The sequence below is a fragment of the Syngnathus floridae genome, chromosome 13 (genome assembly GCF_059516105.1).
Source record: "Syngnathus floridae isolate MCC-2025c chromosome 13, RoL_Sflo_1.0, whole genome shotgun sequence".
In the NCBI taxonomy this organism is placed as follows: Eukaryota; Metazoa; Chordata; class Actinopteri; order Syngnathiformes; family Syngnathidae; genus Syngnathus; species Syngnathus floridae.
The window spans coordinates 11,816,450-11,836,464 of NC_142425.1; the positions used below are offsets into that span (position 1 = coordinate 11,816,450).

A 20,015-nucleotide genomic window follows, 5' to 3' on the forward strand; every position below is an offset into this window, starting at 1 on the left:
TGTATACATTATAAATACACGACCTTTAAAGGCGTGAGGAGTTGGAGGGGGGCAATAGCTCATCTTGTTGGATTACTTTCACTGCTGGGAGAGGAACAAGTACTCCTCGTGTACTTTAGATGTACAGATACTAGTACCTGTAGTCAACTCACAAAGTATAGCTAATTTACATAAAAAAAATACCTAATTACAGAAATCAAATATTTACATAATGGGGGGCGCTCCAATACAAAACAAATTAAAAAATATAAATAAATACTGGACAAAAAAAAATTCGCGAATATGCTGGAGTCCAACTACAAATGTACTTTACTTCGTTAGAGTAACGAAGTATTTACTGTTCAGGAAGTGGGCTGGCCTCCATCTCGTCTCGCGCTGTGATTGGTGGCTTTGCTCCGCGGCAAGATGGCTGCGTTGGCGCCCTCACTCAATAGCGGCATCCTGCTGGAATGACGCAAGCCGCACACTTCGCCTTCAGTCCTCCGGAGACTCGCAGTCACATACCCGCCCGCCCGTCCGACCCACCGCCGCTGCCGAGCCCGGAAGAAGACGGAGCGGCCTCCCCTCCCCTCCAAGCCTGGACTGAACGGAACCGGCGCCTCTTGCCTCGTAAGTACTTTTATTTGCCTCCATGCGCTTCCCTCCCGGTTGTTGTTTCTTTCCGCACGCCGGCCGGGGTTGTGTGCTTGTCGAGTTCCAACCGCGGCGCACTTGAAACCGCTTTGGTCGGGCTTCGTGTGTTGTCGACACTCCTCCACCCTCCACTCCCTCCCCGCTTCGCGAGGCCCCTCAGCCGGGGAGCAGCACTCAACAGATGGAAGGAAGCCACGGTGCTGCCAGCCTAGTGGAAACCAATTGCTGCACTACGTCAGCCTTTACGGAGCCAAGTCGTTTAGTCGTATTTTACATTAGAAAATCTGAAAACTGGCACCCAAAAAGTTTTAATTCTCAAGTTTTATTCGGACCAAGTTCCATAATTAGGCTGATTATGGTGGGAAAAAAAAAAAATTGCGACCCTCTTAATGCGAGCTGGATCAAAAACTGCGACCAGGTTTTGCAGCTCAATAAAGTCCAGAATCTTGTGCACGCTTTCTGCTGGCCAACTTTGCTGTACATCAGTCCCTCCAAATGATTATCTTCTGTTAAATGGATTGTAACTCCGTTGAGCTAAGTGATATCTCCTCTGATGAGTGATGTCACAATGCAGAGTTGAGCTGTCTGGCGTGGTTCATGACTGCACCCGGGGGGCCCACCAGAGCGGTCAGGTGTGACAAGGTGGTCTAAAGGCAAACCCCCCGAAGTCAGCGTAACGTGATCCCGCAGGCTTGGGTGTCTTCTCTGCCCTTCAGCTGGCCTCAGCAGCACAGAACAATAAAAAAAAAAGCTGCATTCAACCGCATTGTCGTCTTGTTGCGGCGCTCATGAAGATCCCGCGGGTTCAGAGTCCATAAACTGGGTTCGTCATGCTCTTCCGGATCTTCTCTATCGTGATTCCCAGGTGTGGTGTTGGGAATGATCCAAATTCTTGAAAAGTCAAAATGCTTTCGCACCCTTCTCCAAATAACTTGACTGTAAAACTGACAATCAAAATCGTCTTCATTGCACTCAGCCATCGTTGCTGCGTTCGTCACGCCATGAGAACTCCTTGCAACCTTTTTCTTTAGAAACTTTTACCGAATATGACTCACTATTAATTTGTATCGAAAACAATAGCGCCGCGATGAGACGTGAAACGGAGCGCTGGGGCGAGATGGAACCTTCCCCACGGCGGCGGCAGGCTTGCCAATTAACTCCCAGATTGATTCATTTCCTTCAAATGAGATCATTTTCAATGAATATTAATGGCTGGCTGCTTGGTTTGTCTTTTGCTTTGGAGTTGCCAGCAGCTGCGTTCGTTGCAAAGCCAAGAGAAAGCGGAAACACGTGCTGGTTGAAATTCTATTCAAGGTAATAAATAGAACATTTAGTATCATGAAAAAACGATCAATTAACTATTAAAAATGATCAAGGATAAAATATATATATAAAAGCTGAGATTTGTGTAAGCTTCGGATTCACTGCTCGTATTGTGGACACACACACCATAATATTTACTCAAGCCAGGCAGCAAATGCTGCAGCGCTTCTCTAGTCCCACTTTAAGACCTCCATCAGCCTGACAAGCCTGGGGAAGTCGCCAACACACACACACACACACACACACACGCTTGACAGTCCCTGGGAAGTAACGAATCCCTTTTCTGCACTAGAGTCGATTTTTCCGGTACATGTACTTCAGAATGTTTTCATCCGACATCTCTTTTCTTTCGCGTCAAAGAGTTAAGTCGGTACTTTTGGCAGCTTTCGTAACGCTCACTCGTATCTCCTTGTGTCATCGTCTAGTTGCGAGTAGCGCGACAAGGGATGATTTGAACGGGTGAGGGAGGGGCGGGGGTGTCGGCCGAGGTTGGCTTAGACAGGAGCTGCTCTGTTTTCCAGCATGAAAAAGTGCTCACTGATTGACAACATGGGACTTGTTGCATAGCTGTGGCATGTGCTGCAGAAGATTGTCAAGTTGTTACACACACACGAGCACACACGCGCACTCTGGCGGCACGCCCGATTTTTCACGACAGGCCCCTAAAAACCAGTCGAACTTAAATAGACGCTTTACTGTAGCTCGGTCGTTCGTCATAAAGGCGAGTCGCTGAATTGTTTTTGTCGCTTGTTAAATATCGATTGTGAACTGCAGTGATACACGAGCCAGACAAATGTGACTTATGGAAGTTTGTTTCCAAAGCAAATGTAAGGAGCCCTTAGATACGTTCCCTGGGGTGCTCCATCCATCTGTGGTTTTTGTTTGTTTACATTTCTTTTCGTAAGTATGTTATGACATACTGGTAGCGTTTCGTGTTGAGTGTTTGTAAGATATCTCAGAATATGCTGTCAGGATTTTTGGCTGTTGTCCTCAAAGCGGGCCAGGTCACAATGTCTGGCGTGAAAAACGATTTGTCAGTGTGAGGACAGAGGCATGAATTGAATGCTTTGTTGATCTTTTGGAAGGTGTCATCTGCTGTTTTGTTTTGCAAGTCCTCAGAGCTCACATGGAGAAAAACGTTCTCCGCGTGTGGTTTTACGAGTCCGTCGTCAAGAGAATCAAATAAAATGGGGCAATTCAATCAAAATATGACGGAGGATAACTTGTGATCTTATGAAAAAGTTTTGGAAGAATCAAAAATGATTGTGTGCCAGAAAAATAGTTAAATGGTGGGAATTTTTTTTTTTCCCATAACCCCGTAATTAAGTTCTTATATCGCCTACCCCCAAAAAAGCCGATGTGAAAGTGTGAGAAGTCGTCACTTCTCCATCCAGGATTCGGATTGTTGAAGCGAGAAAGGTGCAGGCGTGAGCCAGTTTTGAAAAAGGGGGCCTTCCCCCCCGCTCACGTTTCCTGCTCGTCTTCCTCTTCTCGTTCGCTCGGTCCCAGCCCGTTTTTCAGGCTCGGTGCCTCGGGCGTCTGCGGAACCTTCCGGCTCGCTCGTTGCTCCTGTACACCTCCTTATGCAACTCATCTCGCCCTCTCCCTCTCTCTCCCTCGCTCGTTCCTCCTTAAACAAACGAGGCCTGTTCACACCAGGTCACCACCCAAAGTCCACGTAGGCAGGACCAGGAGAGGGGCAATCTGGAGGGCTGCGCCGTTGTCAGAATGACGTTTTGTCCCAGGGTGTGTTTTTGTTGTCGTTTGAAAGCCAGCTTGATCGCTCCCGGTCTGGCAACCTGCTTGGTGACATCATGACTAATGAGTAAGGCTTCCGACGCTGCCGGGCGGAGATTATAGAGAACATCTGGAGTTGCGTTTCATTGTCGAGATGGGATCATGTCAGAGCGGCGTGTGTGTGATTTGGCAAAGGTGCGTTTCTCAAATGTGGTTTTTCACTAATTATTAAAGTGTGTTGTCGTGACAAGTTGTCAGAGACTACACGGAGCAAAACGCCAATGCTAAGCTAACGGTAACTTGAGATTTTGAGACTTCTTCTGACTCTGTTTTAGTACTAGCTAGCCTGTTGCTCCTCCCCGCGCATAACCCGAATTAGAGCGGCCTGCCTCGCAGATTCCCTAGCCTAGCATTATCCCACACTCGCAACAAAAGCTCTAGGGCTGCCGCCGTGCTATTTTTAGCACGCCGCTACTCACAAATTGATGTTTCAATACGCGCAAATGAGAGGCCTTGGTTCGTACGCTGCCTCAACCTTGTGAAGCGGTCTACTTTTATGAAAGCCAGGCTCTTTAACTCGATGGACTTTTGCACTCTTTCTTTATGAGGCCCTTGATGACTGTGGTGGGACGTAAACAAGTACAAATTTGCTTTGAAATTGGTATTTCCTTATTATAACAATACATAGCATATTGGCCCAACTCTTACTGTACAAGAAATGTTTATTTTTTCCCCAGTTATCACTTAATTTAGCATTTTTAGTGTACGCATTTCCCAATGTTAGCATAGGTGAAGCTAATGCTATCTACCTAGCGCTTAAAAACGTGTTGTACTGTCATTTTGTTCTTCTCTGTAAATTAAATAAAGATTAGAATTGACACATAAAGAATAAAGCATTGTATTTTTTTTCAGTTTAGTGCTAGCATTATGGGAACCAAGTGGGGTTGTAGCAGGAAGGCTTGCGACAAGTTGCTAAATGTCGACTCGTCTTTTGTGTGCAAGCTCAGCGCAAAGCGATTCTTCCTCTGATGTCTTCATCTTGTACCGTCGCAGTGTGATGTTTGGTGTTCCTCCAGAGAGCAACGGAATGCCCATCAGTCGCTGACGTTGTGAAAAGCACCAAAGCGAAAAGTGGCGCTCGCATCTCCGTTTGTTCCATGCTAGCTTTGTTAGCTAGCAAGAGCATGTAAAAATTAGCGGGAGCTTATTTCAAGTTTTGTCAAAGGTCACTTAGGTGTGTGAGACCCTTAAAAGGAAGAAGCAAGTTTCTGAACCATGTGGTGGAAGTCCAGCTCAGGTGATTCTGAAACCGATTTGAACGAGACAACAATGTGCCAGCTGACTTTGTTTTCGCGTCCTTTTGTACGCTAACACAAAGATCCCGTCGCCGCACCCTGCGCTCACCTGCCGCAGCCTGCCGTGTCTACACAAATACACAAAACGCAGAGTACACACCCGTGTGGTGCTCACTTCAAACTCGAAAGGAGGCGTGCCAGACAGTTCTTGATACGTTTGTTTTTCCCTCAACATGTCTCGCCACACTTTGCAGCCATGCGTTACGAAAACAGCAATGTACTTTTTTCGTATTCAAATATGACTTGAGAAACTTTATATTTTGTTAAAAAAAATCTTCCAAAAATGTTTATCATAATAATCATTTTTTTAAACGCATCTTTGTGCTGATTGTGTCGTCAGGTGAGAGTGCCATGAGGAGAACGTTCCCAGAGTGAGGAGGCCATGGGCTGCACCTCGGCCAAGCAGGTGTCGGCCGTGCCCAACGAAGACGAGGGCCGTGGCAAGGCCTACAGCAATGGGGACCTCTTTGGCGGTCAGTCGACACACACTTTCACCTCGTCGATAAATCCTTGCCGACTTCATTCGCCGTCCTTAATTCCTCGGCCCCGTATGCTATCCTCTGATGATCGTAGCTCCTAATCTTCTGGCTTTGTCCGTAAGTGCGGAGTCTATTGTTTCGACGCAAGGCGTGACGTGCCGAGAGGGGACGTGACCAAGCGGAGATTAATTGAGTCCCGGTTAATCCCCAGAAGCCGTGCCAATATGCACCTCGGGTGCTTTCGAGGTGTTTGATGGATTGGCGCTTGCTTTTTTTTGTTTGCCGTGTTGAAGGCTGACACTTCTCGTTTCGCTTCGCGTGTGTGTGTCCCCGCGCGTGTGTTTATGACAAGTGGGCCGTCGACAGATTGCCGGTCAGGCCTTGTTGCGGCTAAACGTGTTGGTGGCCCAGATATTGTCTGATGCTGTCAGATTGGAGCCACTAAACCCCTAACGACCCCCGCCGTTGCCTCCCCCCTCCTCCCTCGCTCACGCACAATAACCGGAAATGGCTGAGCTCCATTACACAAACAGCACTTGAAAAACAGCCGCACTCTCGACACGATGTGGTTTATTTGCGCCGTTGCGTGGAGGTGACGTGCCAGCTGAGTGGCCCGGAGGTCCTTCTTCTCGGCGAGAGGATGTTTTGGTCATGATGACAATTAGCGGTACTTGTCACTTTAATTTGTTCAAATCAGTCTGGTGTCATTAGAATCCATTCTGTGTGCCTTTTTAAGGGGCGTGGCCAATGAGTGACATCATCACCCAGAGCCAGCCAACTACATGTGAGCTGTGGTCTACAGCAGCGTTTTTTTTTGTTGTTTTTAAATCAAGTCATTTATTTTCAGTGCCTGCAGCATTTTCACTCCGTTACATTTTCCTTTAATCTGAATATAAGAGAGTGAAATGACCCACTTAGACGGATCTTCAATTTGCGTTAGTGAGCCAAAAACAAACCAGGACAAAAATTGTACACTTGTCAACTGTGCATGAACGTCTTTCGCTAACTGAGACGTCAGAAAAGGTGGCCCCCTTTTGTCCTCCAATGTATTCTGCGAAAACGTCCCTCCATCCTTCCCGCCGTGGGTCCAGCTTGTCATTAGCGTGACAAAGACTCGCACGCGGGATAGTTTGCGTGGCGAGAAGTCCTTCTGCTAAATTGCTCCAACGCCAGTGGCCAGCTGTCTCTTTTTGCAGCGGTCGGATCCTTTTCGAGCATCTCGCAGTGTTCGGCGGCGGCGACTCTCATCCTCCTCCGGCTGCAGAATATTGAATATGACATTTCACGCGGATTATCTCTATTTTTGAAACGCGGCGGACTAAATGGCTCTTAATTCCTCGGCGCGACAGGGCCCGCTCGCTGTTTCACGTCGGCCGAGGCCTGCGTAGTGTTTTCGCGTCTCGGCATGCTGAGACACGAGACGGCTCGGTTTACATTCCTCGCACAAACAGAAGCAAAGAACAAACCCTCCCCCCCGCCTCTTTCCATCTTTTAATCTCGAGCCAGCTTTCCACATAATTTCTTCATTATTTGAGGTTGCCGTGGCGATGACGCACAAGGTGATGGACAAGCACGCGCCAATCCATCCTGAGTTGAACACGGACATGACCCCCTCCTCACCCCCCCCACCCCCACCCTTGGGCAGAGCGAAGCAATCAGCTGGGTGCAAAGTTGCACAGATGGGACGGATAAACGCTGCTGATAGCTAGCGGGGGCAAAAGTGTGAAACTGATACAGAGTGGAAATCACATCCGGGAGGGGTCAAATGGAGTGGGAGGTCAAGGTCACGATCACGCACAATGACAAATTTATCCCCCCAAAAAATATCGTGCAGACGTTATGAGACGAGGTGACCGATAACAGTTGAGTGATGAAGGGCACGGTTACCACGGCGACCGACAGCTCAACGTCAATAAGCGCCCGACCGTTCCCATTCGACGCGACAGGTAAATCACTCCAAGTGAGGCGAGGCGCTCCGACCGCTAGCTCCTAAGTGCGCCGCTGCGTCTCGCCGCGTCATACGATTTATGATTTCGACACACTCAGCGCCACTGAGCTCATCTGCAGCGTCTTGAAGCGTTCAGGGACACATTGGGCGTGAATCTCCCGTGGCACAGCTCGCCCATTAATACCTTTCTAATCGTGCGTCTTTCTATTTTCCCTCCCAGATGAGTACAAGATGAAGGCGGTGGAGGAGGTGAAGTACATGAGAGGAGAGGAAAACCGGGTAAATGTACGCAACCAGGAGAACTTGGTGAGACGCACACAAAATTCCCTTGCTAGCGTCATGTTAGCAGTTGACAGACTAGCATTCGATATATTTTTACAGTGTGTATAAAATGACTTTTATTCTCAACTGGAACTTAGTTGGGGATCTTCTCTGCCTCTTATTATTTTTGGTGTATAATGTAAAACCCCCTAAAAGGAAGTATTGCTTAGAAATCAGCCGTGATAAAGCGTTGGAAACGTTTCATTTCCAAGTTGAGGAGCGCGTGTGTGTGGCAGCCAATCAGGTGGGTCCGCCTGCCGTCCCGCTCGGCTATAAACAAGAACTAATGTAAGTCATAAATCTCGCCGGAACAGAAGCAGCCACTGTTTTATATCAGCACGCTGATACTCACTATAACGTGAAGGAAGCGCTTATCCTCTGCTTCGTGTAGGACACTCTTTTGTAAAGTATAAAATGGAGGTTGGGCAGGTTTTTTTTTTTTCTCCAATCAGACAAGTCCAAATTTAGTTTTGCAGTGTAGTAACACGTCAGATGAGATTCAGCGTTAATGAGTTCCCTGGTAGACTCTTTGTGTGTGTGTTGCTGCTCCATTAGCACCTCTATTAGCATTATGCTAGCAGATGTTCATTACGCTCATAAATGTCCTTTGTGTGTTTCAGGAGAAAAATAACGTGCAGCAAAGAGGCAAGTTGCAGAAAGAGACGACGGCAAATATTAAATCAAAGTAAGTGGCCAAAAGAGTTCCGGTTTTTGCACGATGAGAGGAGCTCGCTCCGACTCGGACGTTTTATATCACCATTTGGTTGTTTACGAAAACGAAATCAAATTTTACCCGATGAATGGGGACGGTGATTGATTTGAAAAATGCACGGGAGACGCAGCCCTGCCGGCCACCTCCTTCCGCATCAGCGCTGTTGACACGCACCAACCGAGCTTCTTTCCTTTTCTGCACAACGGCGTCATGGAAAAAGAAAATGCTGAGTCATCCGTCCTCTTCATCAAGGGCGGTCAAAAGTGTTTTTGCTATTTTTAGTTGTCATATCGTAGCTTTCTTGTCTATCTGACGTTGTGTCGGCTAATATTTTTGCTAGATATTCAAATTCTTTCCAGGCTGAGCTGTTCTCACACTGTATTGAGGAATTGCGTGTGTGCGTAGCGGAGAGCTCGCCTGGGAGGGGGGGGGGGGGCTAATGGAAAATTCTCATGATGTATTTGTTGCTGCCTCCTCCTCCTCCTCTTCTTGGTCCTCATCCTCCAACTTCCTCTCGTTCGCCCAGCATTCACACGTCAGACAGCCAGCAGGAATTCTTCCGGATGCTGGATGAGAAGATTGAGAAGGTGAGAGGAAGGGAGGGAGGGCTGTGTTTGTTTGTCTCATGGAGAAAGAAAGTAGCGGGGGGGGTGATGATTCGAAAGAAACGTCAATGTCTCGAGTTAATGAGGGCCATCATTAGCACGAATATAAGTCTTTGCAGAGGATAAAGAATCTCCGCAGATCTTCTGAATGTCCTTTCGAACCTAAATGAAACTTTGATTTACCAGGGGCGAGACTACTGCTCAGAGGAGGAGGAAGAAGAGGAAGAGGAGGCGACGACGACATAGCACAGAGGCCCCCCCCCCCCAGCACCAGCCCCTCCCAGACATCCCACCAATTGAAACCCTCACAGTGTGTGAGTGTGTGAGGGCGTCCAATCAGTGTTTTACCAGCGGGGGGTGTACGTAAAAGTATTTTAAGTGTCAAAAGAACATTTTTTCCACCCCGGGACCCCCGAGTGCACTGACGAGTGAAAAGGACAGAGCGAACATTCCTAAATGTGGCAGCCTGCGGAGGTGAAGAAGAGAACTTTATTGATGGACAAGCCGGACAGGAAGATTTTGGGATATTTTAATAAGAGGCAGGAGTCCGCTACCTTTTTTTTTTTTTTCCCCTCCACCTTTTTTTTTTTTTTTGAACACTTGTAAATTATCAACATGGAGCAGATTATTGCTGCCTCATCCTCCCTCAACACACACATACAAAGTTCAACATTCAAGACACTCGCCCCCCCCCCCCCCCCCCCCCCCCCCCCCCCACACACACACACACACACACACCTTTTTTGCGTTTACACACACGCACACTCAGGCACTGTAGCAACACAAAACTGAAGAGGGAGGATGGGGAGAATGAATAGAATGCGTGGTTGCTTTTTTCTCGTTTTGTTTACCGGAGATACCCTTGTTATATTATTTGTATATGTTTTTTCTATTAAAATAAAGAGGGCAAAGCTTTTAGCGTGCGTGTGTGTAAGAGAGTGTGAGATGTGGGAGTATGTGTGATGTGTGGGTTTTTCTTTTTCAGGCAGTCCAAAAATATTTAAATGTTCCCATACTTTTGGGCAACAATTCAGAGTTGATTCACAGTTAATCAATACCTGACTGCAAGTGGGCTTTTTTTTTTTTTTTTAACAATTCCTATTGATTTTACATTCATAAATTAAGTGCTGACTCAGTCTCCTTCTCCTGGGCTTGGGCACCCTAAGGGTCCCCCCATCATGTCAACGTTGATTAGCAACATTCGAAATGCGGCCAAGCAGTGGCACAATAATAGTTGGCCTAGAATATATGTTGTAAAGAGATGGCACTTCCCCGTCCAAGAAAATGCTCTTTGCAGTAAGATGACGCAAGTAGCCCAAAATCCTCGCCACCTCCTGTTTGAGTGTTTTTACATCGACCTTGTGTAAATAGTGCAAATGCAGAGGGGAAAGTCGTCGTGCAGTAAATGTCCGCCCAGTGTGCTGAAAACAGAAGCTTGTGGTCATAAGGGGCATTATTTACAGATGTGTGTGTGTGTTCTTGTTGCCCCACACAGCTGATGACTCAACAGGCGAGGGGGGGGGGGGGGGGTGAGCGTGCACGCTGCCTTCGCCAACCGCAATATGCTGTAGCTCCCATTTAGCGGTGCTGAGTAGTTTCAGTGCCTCTGCTGACCTAAACAGAAGCTCTCGCAATCATTTATCTATCAAAATGTGTCAAGTTTTTTTTTTTTCTTCTCATCACTTTGTAATTTTGTCTTTTTTTTTCATCCAGATTTCAAATTGGCACTGCCGGGCGATGTAAATTTTATTTATAGTCATGACACGATTGTTTCTTCAATCAGATTTGGAATTCTTTCTCACATTGCTTTGTAAAATTGTCATTAAGTGAAGGCCTCTGGTTCCAAATTGTGCACATCTCCACCCCCAAATTTGTATGTAAAGCCTCTTCACAGTGTGGATTACCTCCTCACACGAGTGGGAGGTTCCCCCCGAGCTTTTACAATTCGATTTTGCATTCACGCCACACAGCCACAAAGGGATGACCTACTTGAAATGGCCACCGTTCTGTACGTCATTGGCATTGGTTCAACGACTGCACCCTTTTTACCATACCTCCATGTTTTTGTTGTCATCGTGGTTGCCGCGACTTGAGTGCAAAAGGCTAAGGGAGTGCTCAGTCACTGTTGATGATTTACTCCCAAGGTTGAAGGCTTGTTGTCATTAGCTGAGTCAGAGTTGTTGGAACGAGTCCAGTTTGCAATCAATGTGCAGCCTGACGTGGCTTGTCATAATCAACAGGATGGCAGCATTTATACTGTTTACAACGTGCAGGTTGTGTGTGTGCAAATTCATGGAAGAAGTGTGTGGACGTGTGGACGTGTGTTAGACACTGAGAATATGGGCGTGGGTGAGATTGAGCTGGAAGATTGAAGCAAGAGCGCCCTCTAGCGGAGAAATATTCTCCTGTCTGCTGTTGTTAACCTATTGATGATTCTCCTCAAATCAATTTTCCCCATTGAATTGAATTGAATCGAATGCAACATGCCTGTTCATTTTATTTCATTTCTTAGCATTTTGTTGTTTGATAGATGGTTCTATTAAAAATGAACGATAAAACGTTAACTGAAAGGGTCATAAGGTCAAACGTATTTATTTTGGCTGCCTGCAATGCCACCATTTGTCCACCAGGTAGCAGCACGCACCAGGTTATTATCATCTCGTGCAGGCGAATACGAAACTTTCTCTACTGTTATAATAAATACGGGGCAATGTCAAACAGTAGGAAACACATGTTATAGAGCATCTATTAATATTCAATTCAATGTCCGGCATAATTTAAACACGTTTAAACGCATTTTAAAACCTTTGCTGTTTATTGGAAAACACGGCCCAAAAATGCTCGTATAAAATGGATTAAAAATAACATGTATTACAAAAGTGAATTATCTCCTTTCCCACGTGTGAGGGAATTACAGTAATTTAGTAAAATGTCATGAAAACTAATGCTTTAAAATAATGCCTGCTACCTGTGATATTAGGCCGTACTCAATTGCTGTGATGTTTTTTTTTTGCTCAGGCACGCTTCGGACACCTCCTCCTGTGCGGTGACTAACAAAGCTCATTTGTCATTACCTCAGCGAGGAGGGAAAAACCATTCTCCTAAATGGCCGACATGCCAGCTCAAATAAACAGAGCGGCGTGGCCGTCTGTCATTAAGAGAAGCTTCATGAACTCGCTCGTTGAACACAAATTACAGTTACACACCAGCACCATCAAATATAGCAGGGATTTATTTTTTATTTTTTATTCCTGCCATTTTCCTCTCTTTGAAAATAATACTCAATATATTTAGCCCCACCCCCCAATTATAAAAGTTGCTGACTCTTTTCAAAGTGAAGGTGTGTCCAGTCTCATTCTCACCCCCCCCCCCCCTCCCCTTCTCTCCACTTTTCAGTCAGGACTTCGGTGTCTCCGGGTGGTTCCACCAGCCAGCACCAGCAGCAGCACCAGCACAACCAAGGAAAGCCGACGAGATGCGGATGCCTCTGCTGCTGTTGGCCGCGCTGTGTGCCATGCGCTCCAGCGTGCGCTCGGAGACCGTGACGCTGGTGGAGGAGGCGGATGTGAGCCCCAAGGAAGAGTCGGCCCTGCTCCGACCCAAAGTCCTGATCGCCATCCTGGCTCGCAACGCGGCGCACAGCCTCGCTCATTACCTGGGATGCATCGAGAGGCTGGACTACCCCAAGGAGCGCATCGCAATCTGGTCTGTAGATTATTATTATTATTATTATTATTATTATTATTATTATTATTATCAGTATTATTATGTTATTCTACATCATTCACTTTATTATTATATTTTATTCTCCTCACTTTTGTGTCCTGCTACTTCCACATAATTCAACCGATTCACTAATCATAAAAACGCGAGGGGGGGGGGAGTGCATGAAACAGACATTAAATTGCTTTGACAGCAGGATTAAAAGAGAAGAAGGAGGGAGAGAGGGAGGGGGGGAGTTAGTAGTAGGGCTAAGTCATGCGTGTCAAGAAATGTGTACAAGCTCGCGCTGGAAAGTCAATGGGGAGGTCACTTTATTAGGTACGCCTAGTAGAAGTTTTTTTTTTATTATTCAGTTTACGATTACATAACTGTTAATTTCAGTTTGCCCCTTTATGACACTTTGCTTTATTCTTTTTTTTATCAAAGCTAATCATGGGCACTGCTTTATTCTTATTTTAATCAAAGCTAATTCATGGGCACACCTGCTAGATGTAGATGTCATCAGCTTTCATGTTGGAAAAAAACAAGGAGCATCTTAACTTGATTTTATGATCATAAAATATTATTTTAGAGTTGTGTCGTATTCGGACTGATGCCTTCAATGCCGTATGGTTTTCAGGGCGTCCAATCTTGTTATGGGGCAAAGATGCAAGCCTCCACGTAACCTTGAATGTGACTACTGAATGTCACGCTTGAGCGCAAGTCCACTTTTTGTTGACGTTGAGACTCATGAGGAATTTCTCACTCTTTTTCTTCTCGGCCTTCACAGGAAAGACGTTCAAAACATCCACCGCGTTTGCAATATTGTGCTGACATTCGGGATGACAACATTAAACACCCTGTTAAGAGAAATTGATGAATTTGACACTCCGAAGATGAGAGTTGGCTTATTTACAGATGCAAACAAACCTGACAAATTTGAATGATTACAAAATTGGCACGTACCCTTGAAATTATGAAAAATCAAGTCGTTCTCTCCACTCTCAAACGATGTGGGCGTGTCTTCTGAATGTATTGAAACCACACCGACCAATCACGTAAATTCATGGACTCTTCTTCATGGCTCAACAAGTATCATTGCGAAAATATATTTGCTTTAATCTTCCGTTCATATTCTCTCATTTTCCGTTCACATTCTACCAATGTAAAGCTTTAAAGGGTCACAATTAGTTTGTATAGGTTAAGCATGTGTTGTCCAGATGTTGATTACATCGTAGACAGCAACGGAAAGAGGGACGTAACGAAACACCTTCGGGGAGCAAAATAATGAGGCTGCAGTATACGATCAATCTTTACAACGAGGCAGAGCAGTCATACTGTTACATCGGCTTCGATATTCATCATGACATTCCATTCTCTTGATTTGGTAGCATTTCTCTACTTTTGTCCAATTTAATATCTGTTTGGCCTTGAGTACACGGCGTCCACTTGTGATCTAACCTCAGCCGTGGAATATTTGTGTGTTGCCATTTTACAGTGATGCTTCATTAGAAATGCAAAAAAGCAGCATTGAAGAAGCAGGGCGATGTAATCGTGTTAGTCATGGTGGAAAGTCACAGCTTGTCCTCAAGAGAGCTGAGAGGGAAAGGCACTGTGCAGACAGCCAGCCAGACATGGGATAGACAAAACAAAAAAAGCTGCACCCTAACGTCAGTCAAAACAACCTTCTTAAAAACATCAACAATACAAAGCTGAAAGGAAGAAATTTGGTGACAAACATCTCAGTCGACTTATTTATGTTGCTTCTTTAAATGCTGGTTAGTCAATGTGCGTCGACTTTCCGACCCTTTCAGGCTTCCGTACTTTTATTTTGCGCCCTGGAAAATGAGTTATTTCCTTCTCGAACGCAAACTTTTACCTCCCTACTTATTTCTTGATTTATTTACTTATGTTGAGTAGAACTTTTTATTACTAGCAACCAAATGACAGCCCCTGGAATTTAAAAGTAAAGACGATGCGCTCGACGCAGCTGTCAGACGCCACCGCTCGCTGTCATTTAAAGGCAATGCCAAAGAGTAACATGTCTATTAGCAAATGACAAGATGCTTCATAGCCACACAAACATGTAAACGGGATTTTGCTTTGGTGGACTTTTCCACTGCTAATTTGCTGTCACTTTTCCGCCAAAGTCTATTTTGGAGTCACGGTGGAAACGCACGTGGATCATTTTATTTTTACAGAAACGCAAAATTTGTTTGTTTTTGTTTTCTTCTCAAATCTGAGCTATCATAATTAAATTATAATCCTTGAAATGCTGACTCATCTAAATCACAGGTGTCAAACTCAAGGCCCGGGGGCCAGATACGGCCCGCCACATCCTTGCAAATTGTCTTCACTTTTAATATCTTTTTAAAAAAATATTTGACAGTTTTTACTCGTCTGATTTGAAAACAATTTGTCAATTTGTTTTGTAGCTTTTACTGTATTTAATATGAGGTGCTCATACATTTATTTGGGTTGACAGTCATAATGGCCTACCGAAAAAAGCTATGACGACAATGCGGCCCGCCCAAAAAAATCGACACCCCGGATCTAAATGTATGTTACATGAATTGCCTGAACTCACTCCTCGGGCTTGTAGCAGCCCATGTATCCCTCGTCCATGTGCATTTTAGCGTCTAAATATGTGCGTCTCTTGTCATTACGACCATCCAACATCAGGTGTTCCCCACTTTGACGAGCACCATAAACTAGAATGAAATAACACTCAGTCATCACGTGGCGGCTTCCTTCTGTGTGAATAATCACACACGTGCACGTTGGTACATGTTGTAACGTGCATAACTGTAAACACACCACATGCAAAAGGCAAGGCAAGCTTTGTTGGTGTATGAAGTCCACAAATGCAAAAATAATGAGAAATAAATGGAAATGGGATCCATCCGAACAACATCAAGAGATGTCATGCCATGCTCAAGCGTCCCAATACTATTGTCCAGATGATGCAAGGGCGTCCTCGGTGTCGTTCCAGGGCCGCCAGCGACCACAACATGGACAACACCACGGCCATGTTGCGAGAGTGGCTGAAGAACGCCCAGCGTCTCTACCATTACGTGGAGTGGAGGCCCATGGAGGAGCCCAGGTCAGCATTTTTTCAATAAAAGAAAAATAGTATTTCTTCACTGATGAGTGGTGCTCTGTGAAGGTTCTACACAGACGAGTGGGGTCCCAAGCACTGGCCTGCGTCCAGGTTCAACCATGTGATGAAGCTGAGGCAGGCGGCGCTCAAGGCGGCCAGGGAACGATGGGCCGACTTTATACTGGTATGTGAAAGACTCGTGCCCGAAAAATATTTGATTTGCTGTCAGTGTGGGAAAACGGTTGAGTTGCATCTACTGGCAACCGGCATGACAGCTAATCGGTGCAGTAGAAGCTTGAGCGAGCTCTTCATTGAATCATTTGTCAAATCAATCTTCTCCATTGAAATAAATTCCATCCCTCCTTCAATAAAAATCTTTTTTGGTAGTTTGTTGACAGTGACAACCTTCTCACCAACCCCCGTGTGCTCAACCTGCTCATCGCCGAGAACTTGACCGTGGTCGCCCCCATGATGGAATCCCGCACCTTGTACTCCAACTACTGGTGCGGCATGACTCCACAGGTACGTCCGTCAATCCATCCGTGGACAAATAAATATTATAATTTTGGTTTGTTCATTTATTTATTTTTAAATATATGTATTTTGATGTATTTTTACATGTATTTATTTTTAAATGTATTTATTCATTTATCCATCCACACAAAAATAAATACAATAACCACACTGTGGTGTCTTTCAGGGCTATTACAAGAGGACCCCGGACTACCAGCCCATCCGTGAGTGGAGGCGTCTGGGCTGCTTCCCGGTCCCCATGGTGCACAGCACCTTCCTGTTGGACCTGAGACGGGAGTCCAGCCGAAATCTGGCCTTCTACCCGCCTCACCCCGACTACAGCTGGGCCTTTGATGACATCATGGTGTTTGCATTCTCCGCACGTCAAGCGGGTGAGTTGGAAGCTCGAGGCAAACCAGCGCAATTGTCATTAACGGTGGTCACAAAAGTTCTTAAAAAAAAAAAAAGTACAGCCGTCAACACTCAGCTGCTTTTCATTTCTTCACTCATTGTGTGTTTGTTGTGTTCCAAACAAAGACGACTTTGTAGCAGAAGTAAAATGAGCAAAACCATGTGTGCTGATTTTTAGGTGTGTGCGTATTAAATGTGCAAACACAACCTTGGAGATTTCCATTCGACACACATGACAAGAATGTGTTGCATTTGCATGCCAGTGTGTTGCGTCACGTTTGGCTTGCAGGGTCACGGCGTTGTGGTGGCGATGTTAATGTGTGTGTTTGACCTCCAGGTGTGCAGATGCACGTGTGTAACAGAGAGCATTACGGGTTCCTTCCCGTTCCCCTCAAGCAGCACCAGACTGTGGAGGATGAGCGCGAGAGTTTCAGCCACACCACCACGGAGGCCTTGAGTGAGTGCACACACACACGAAGTCGACACACAATCTGTCACGCCTCACGATGTCGGCTCGCCCGGTTCCCCTTGACCTCCGGTGGCGTCTCTGATTGCATCCTGTCAGCTTCATCTTGCTTCTCTGTCCACCCTCCTCCACTCCTGCAGAGCCCAACTCGGAAAAAAAAAATTAAATGGCGGCCAGATTTTGACTTTAAGGTGCTCACAAAATTCCTGTTTCTCTGCTGCACAGTTGAGCACAGTCTTGAACCTTCTGAGCATCTTCACGCTCCACCATCTCCACGGGACACCATGGTTTTCGATGAAGTGAGTTTTTTTTGTCCCTTTGAGTCTTTTTCCTTGCCTTGGCACACTCAGAGTGTTTGCTTTTAGATCTTCCTCGTCAATTTGAAACGTCGGCTGGACAGAAGAAGCCGGATGTTGAAGACCCTGTCGGTGCTCGGCCTGCACGTCACGCTCGTGGACGCGGTGGACGGCAAGTAGGTCTTCATCTTCGAGTTCCTTTTTCCACCATTAAGTGTTTTTGAGACCTAGCGTGACTTCTTCTGGGAACTTCTCAGAGCCCTCAACACGTCCCAGCTGCAGGCGCTGGGGATCGAAATGCTGCCCGGCTACAAGGACCCGTACTCGGGCCGGATTCTGACCCGAGGCGAGATCGGCTGCTTCCTTAGCCATCACTCCATATGGAGCCAGGTGAGAGCGGCTATTCGGGGATCGGTACGGTTTCAGCAAGCCATTTTTTTTTTGATCCGAAGGTGGTGGAGCGCAACCTCCGCAAAGTTCTTGTTTTAGAGGACGACGTGAGGTTTGAGCCCCGCTTTAATCGACGACTCCAGGCCATTATGGATGACATGGACAAAGCCCAGCTGGACTGGGACCTCGTGTAAGAACCCGTGGGGAAATTCTTTGACTTTGGGTCATCAGTCTAGAAATGTAATTTTGGATCTTCTTTGCCAGCTACGTGGGGCGCAAGCGTATGCAACTGCAGGAGCCCGAGCGCTCCGTGGACGGCGTCAACAACCTGGTGGAGGCCGACTACTCGTACTGGACGCTAGGCTACGTGCTGTCGCTGCAGGGAGCCACCAAGCTGCTGAACGCCAAACCCTTCAGCAAAATGCTCCCCGTCGATGAGTTCCTTCCCGTCATGTTCAACAAACACCCCAAGTAAGTCGCTTCGATATTTTGAACTCGCAGCAGAAGGTTCTTCCGGCGTCCCTCAGGGCTCTGTCACACCTCTGGTGCCCTCGCATCTTTTTTTTTCCCCAACAAAGGTTTGACTTTGTGCGCTCGCCCTATGTCGCCCCCCCCTCCTGCCTCGCTTGCCTCTCTTTGAGGAATGCGGGCCGCCAAGGCTCTTCCTGCTGCTCGGAGAGGGGGACAGGATTCCCATTGATAGCGGCCTGGAGGCAAGGGGGGGGTGGGGGGATGCGTGCTGTGTGTGTGTGTGTGTTACTATGCAAATACACAAGGATGTGTGTCCAGTGTTCCCTGTATAGATTACTCTGTAAATACACTGTGTGTATTCACAACCATTCGCTCACTCAATAGGGCAAGAAATTGGGAATTACGGGACATGTGTGTTTTAATGTATTGTAGAAATTCTTCAATAACAGTTTGGTAAGTTCAAAGCACGTCCAGACTTTTTGCTTCAATTGTTCGATTGTCTGTCTACCTGTGCTTCTGCACCATTTGTGTTATTTAAATTTTAATGACCCTAACGCAAGGATGCTATCCGCTAGCCTGTCTATGTCATTTCCCATGATGTGTTAGCATAAAGCTAGCCGCATGAGCATCCACCCGCCTTCCATGAAACATCTTGCTGTCTCTCCTCCTCAGCATAGACTACATGTCCCACTACGAGCCGCGAGACCTGAGAGCCTTCTCGGTGGAACCGCTGCTCATCTACCCCACGCACTACACGGGCGAGCCGGGCTACATCAGCGACACCGAGACCTCCACCATCTGGGACGACGAGGCCGTGGCTACCGACTGGGACCGGCGGCTCACCCGCAAGAGCACCCAGCAGGGCCGCATCCGGATCATGGCCCAGAACAGCGTCACGGGGGACTCACCGCCGCCCGCCGCCAGGACCTCGCGGGACGAACTGTGAAGTGGTGGGAGTTTTGGAACGAGTGTGAAGGTTTTGGAAAAGACACTTGAAGTGGAGATACTGTATATTCTTAAAATGAGCAAGTGCCTTAATTTATTCCCAGCGTGCCTTTTTTGGTCATTTGTACTACCCCATTTCCTCAAATCGTGCCCGTGATCCACTTTGGATGAGTAAATTAAACACATTCCTCAATTTTTTTTCTCATTTTGTGGAAAAATTAACAATGTACAACTACGGACATTTAAAAGTGGACCCCTGTTGCCTCCCCCCATCTGCAGTTGAGTAAATAAAAGTGTCAGTGACCACTATGGTGTTCAAGTCAGACTTCAAAAGGAAAAAAGATGTCAGCATTTTTTTTTTTTTTTTTTTACACACATTCACGATTGTCACATGACTACAAAGTTAGACAAGTGTAGCGGCGCTGTAGCAGGCGGGTCCTGCTTGTTAGCAGAACATCTCTCATGCATGCAACAAGCCAAAAGCTGACTTTAATTTCGGATTTAACAAGTTATGTACAACAAACACTGGTTTCTTCTCCACGTCCAGGCTGATTTGTGCCCTTGATGAACTAATAAAACGCCTTCCTCATTTGTGTTGTCGCTCTTTC

At 46.4% G+C, this 20,015-nt stretch overlaps 2 protein-coding genes across 4 annotated transcripts; both read left to right on the forward strand.

Annotated features, from left to right (window-relative positions):
* The first annotated feature begins 400 nt into the window (after positions 1-400).
* LOC148388854 (uncharacterized protein C1orf21 homolog) lies at positions 401-10,031 on the forward strand. Of its 3 annotated transcripts, none has more exons than XM_088393126.1 (6): positions 401-609; positions 5,389-5,521; positions 7,696-7,781; positions 8,417-8,481; positions 9,035-9,095; positions 9,300-10,031. In XM_088393126.1, the coding sequence occupies exons 2-6, from the start codon at positions 5,431-5,433 to the stop codon at positions 9,357-9,359; spliced, it is 363 nt and encodes a 120-aa protein (XP_088249252.1). In that variant the 5' UTR covers positions 401-609; positions 5,389-5,430; the 3' UTR covers positions 9,360-10,031. The 3 variants fall into 3 exon arrangements, with proteins under 3 accessions (XP_088249252.1, XP_088249254.1, XP_088249253.1); XM_088393128.1 differs by lacking the exon at positions 401-609 and adding an exon at positions 3,608-3,888; XM_088393127.1 differs by lacking the exon at positions 401-609 and adding an exon at positions 3,609-3,781.
* Positions 10,032-12,487: 2,456 nt separating this feature from the next.
* On the forward strand, positions 12,488-19,996 carry colgalt2b (collagen beta(1-O)galactosyltransferase 2b). The gene is made up of 12 exons (XM_088393103.1): positions 12,488-12,818; positions 15,808-15,918; positions 15,982-16,099; positions 16,303-16,437; positions 16,616-16,820; positions 17,177-17,296; positions 17,531-17,604; positions 17,671-17,777; positions 17,859-17,991; positions 18,054-18,181; positions 18,256-18,462; positions 19,135-19,996. The coding sequence occupies exons 1-12, from the start codon at positions 12,589-12,591 to the stop codon at positions 19,406-19,408; spliced, it is 1,842 nt and encodes a 613-aa protein (XP_088249229.1). The 5' UTR covers positions 12,488-12,588; the 3' UTR covers positions 19,409-19,996.
* Positions 19,997-20,015: the final 19 nt, after the last annotated feature.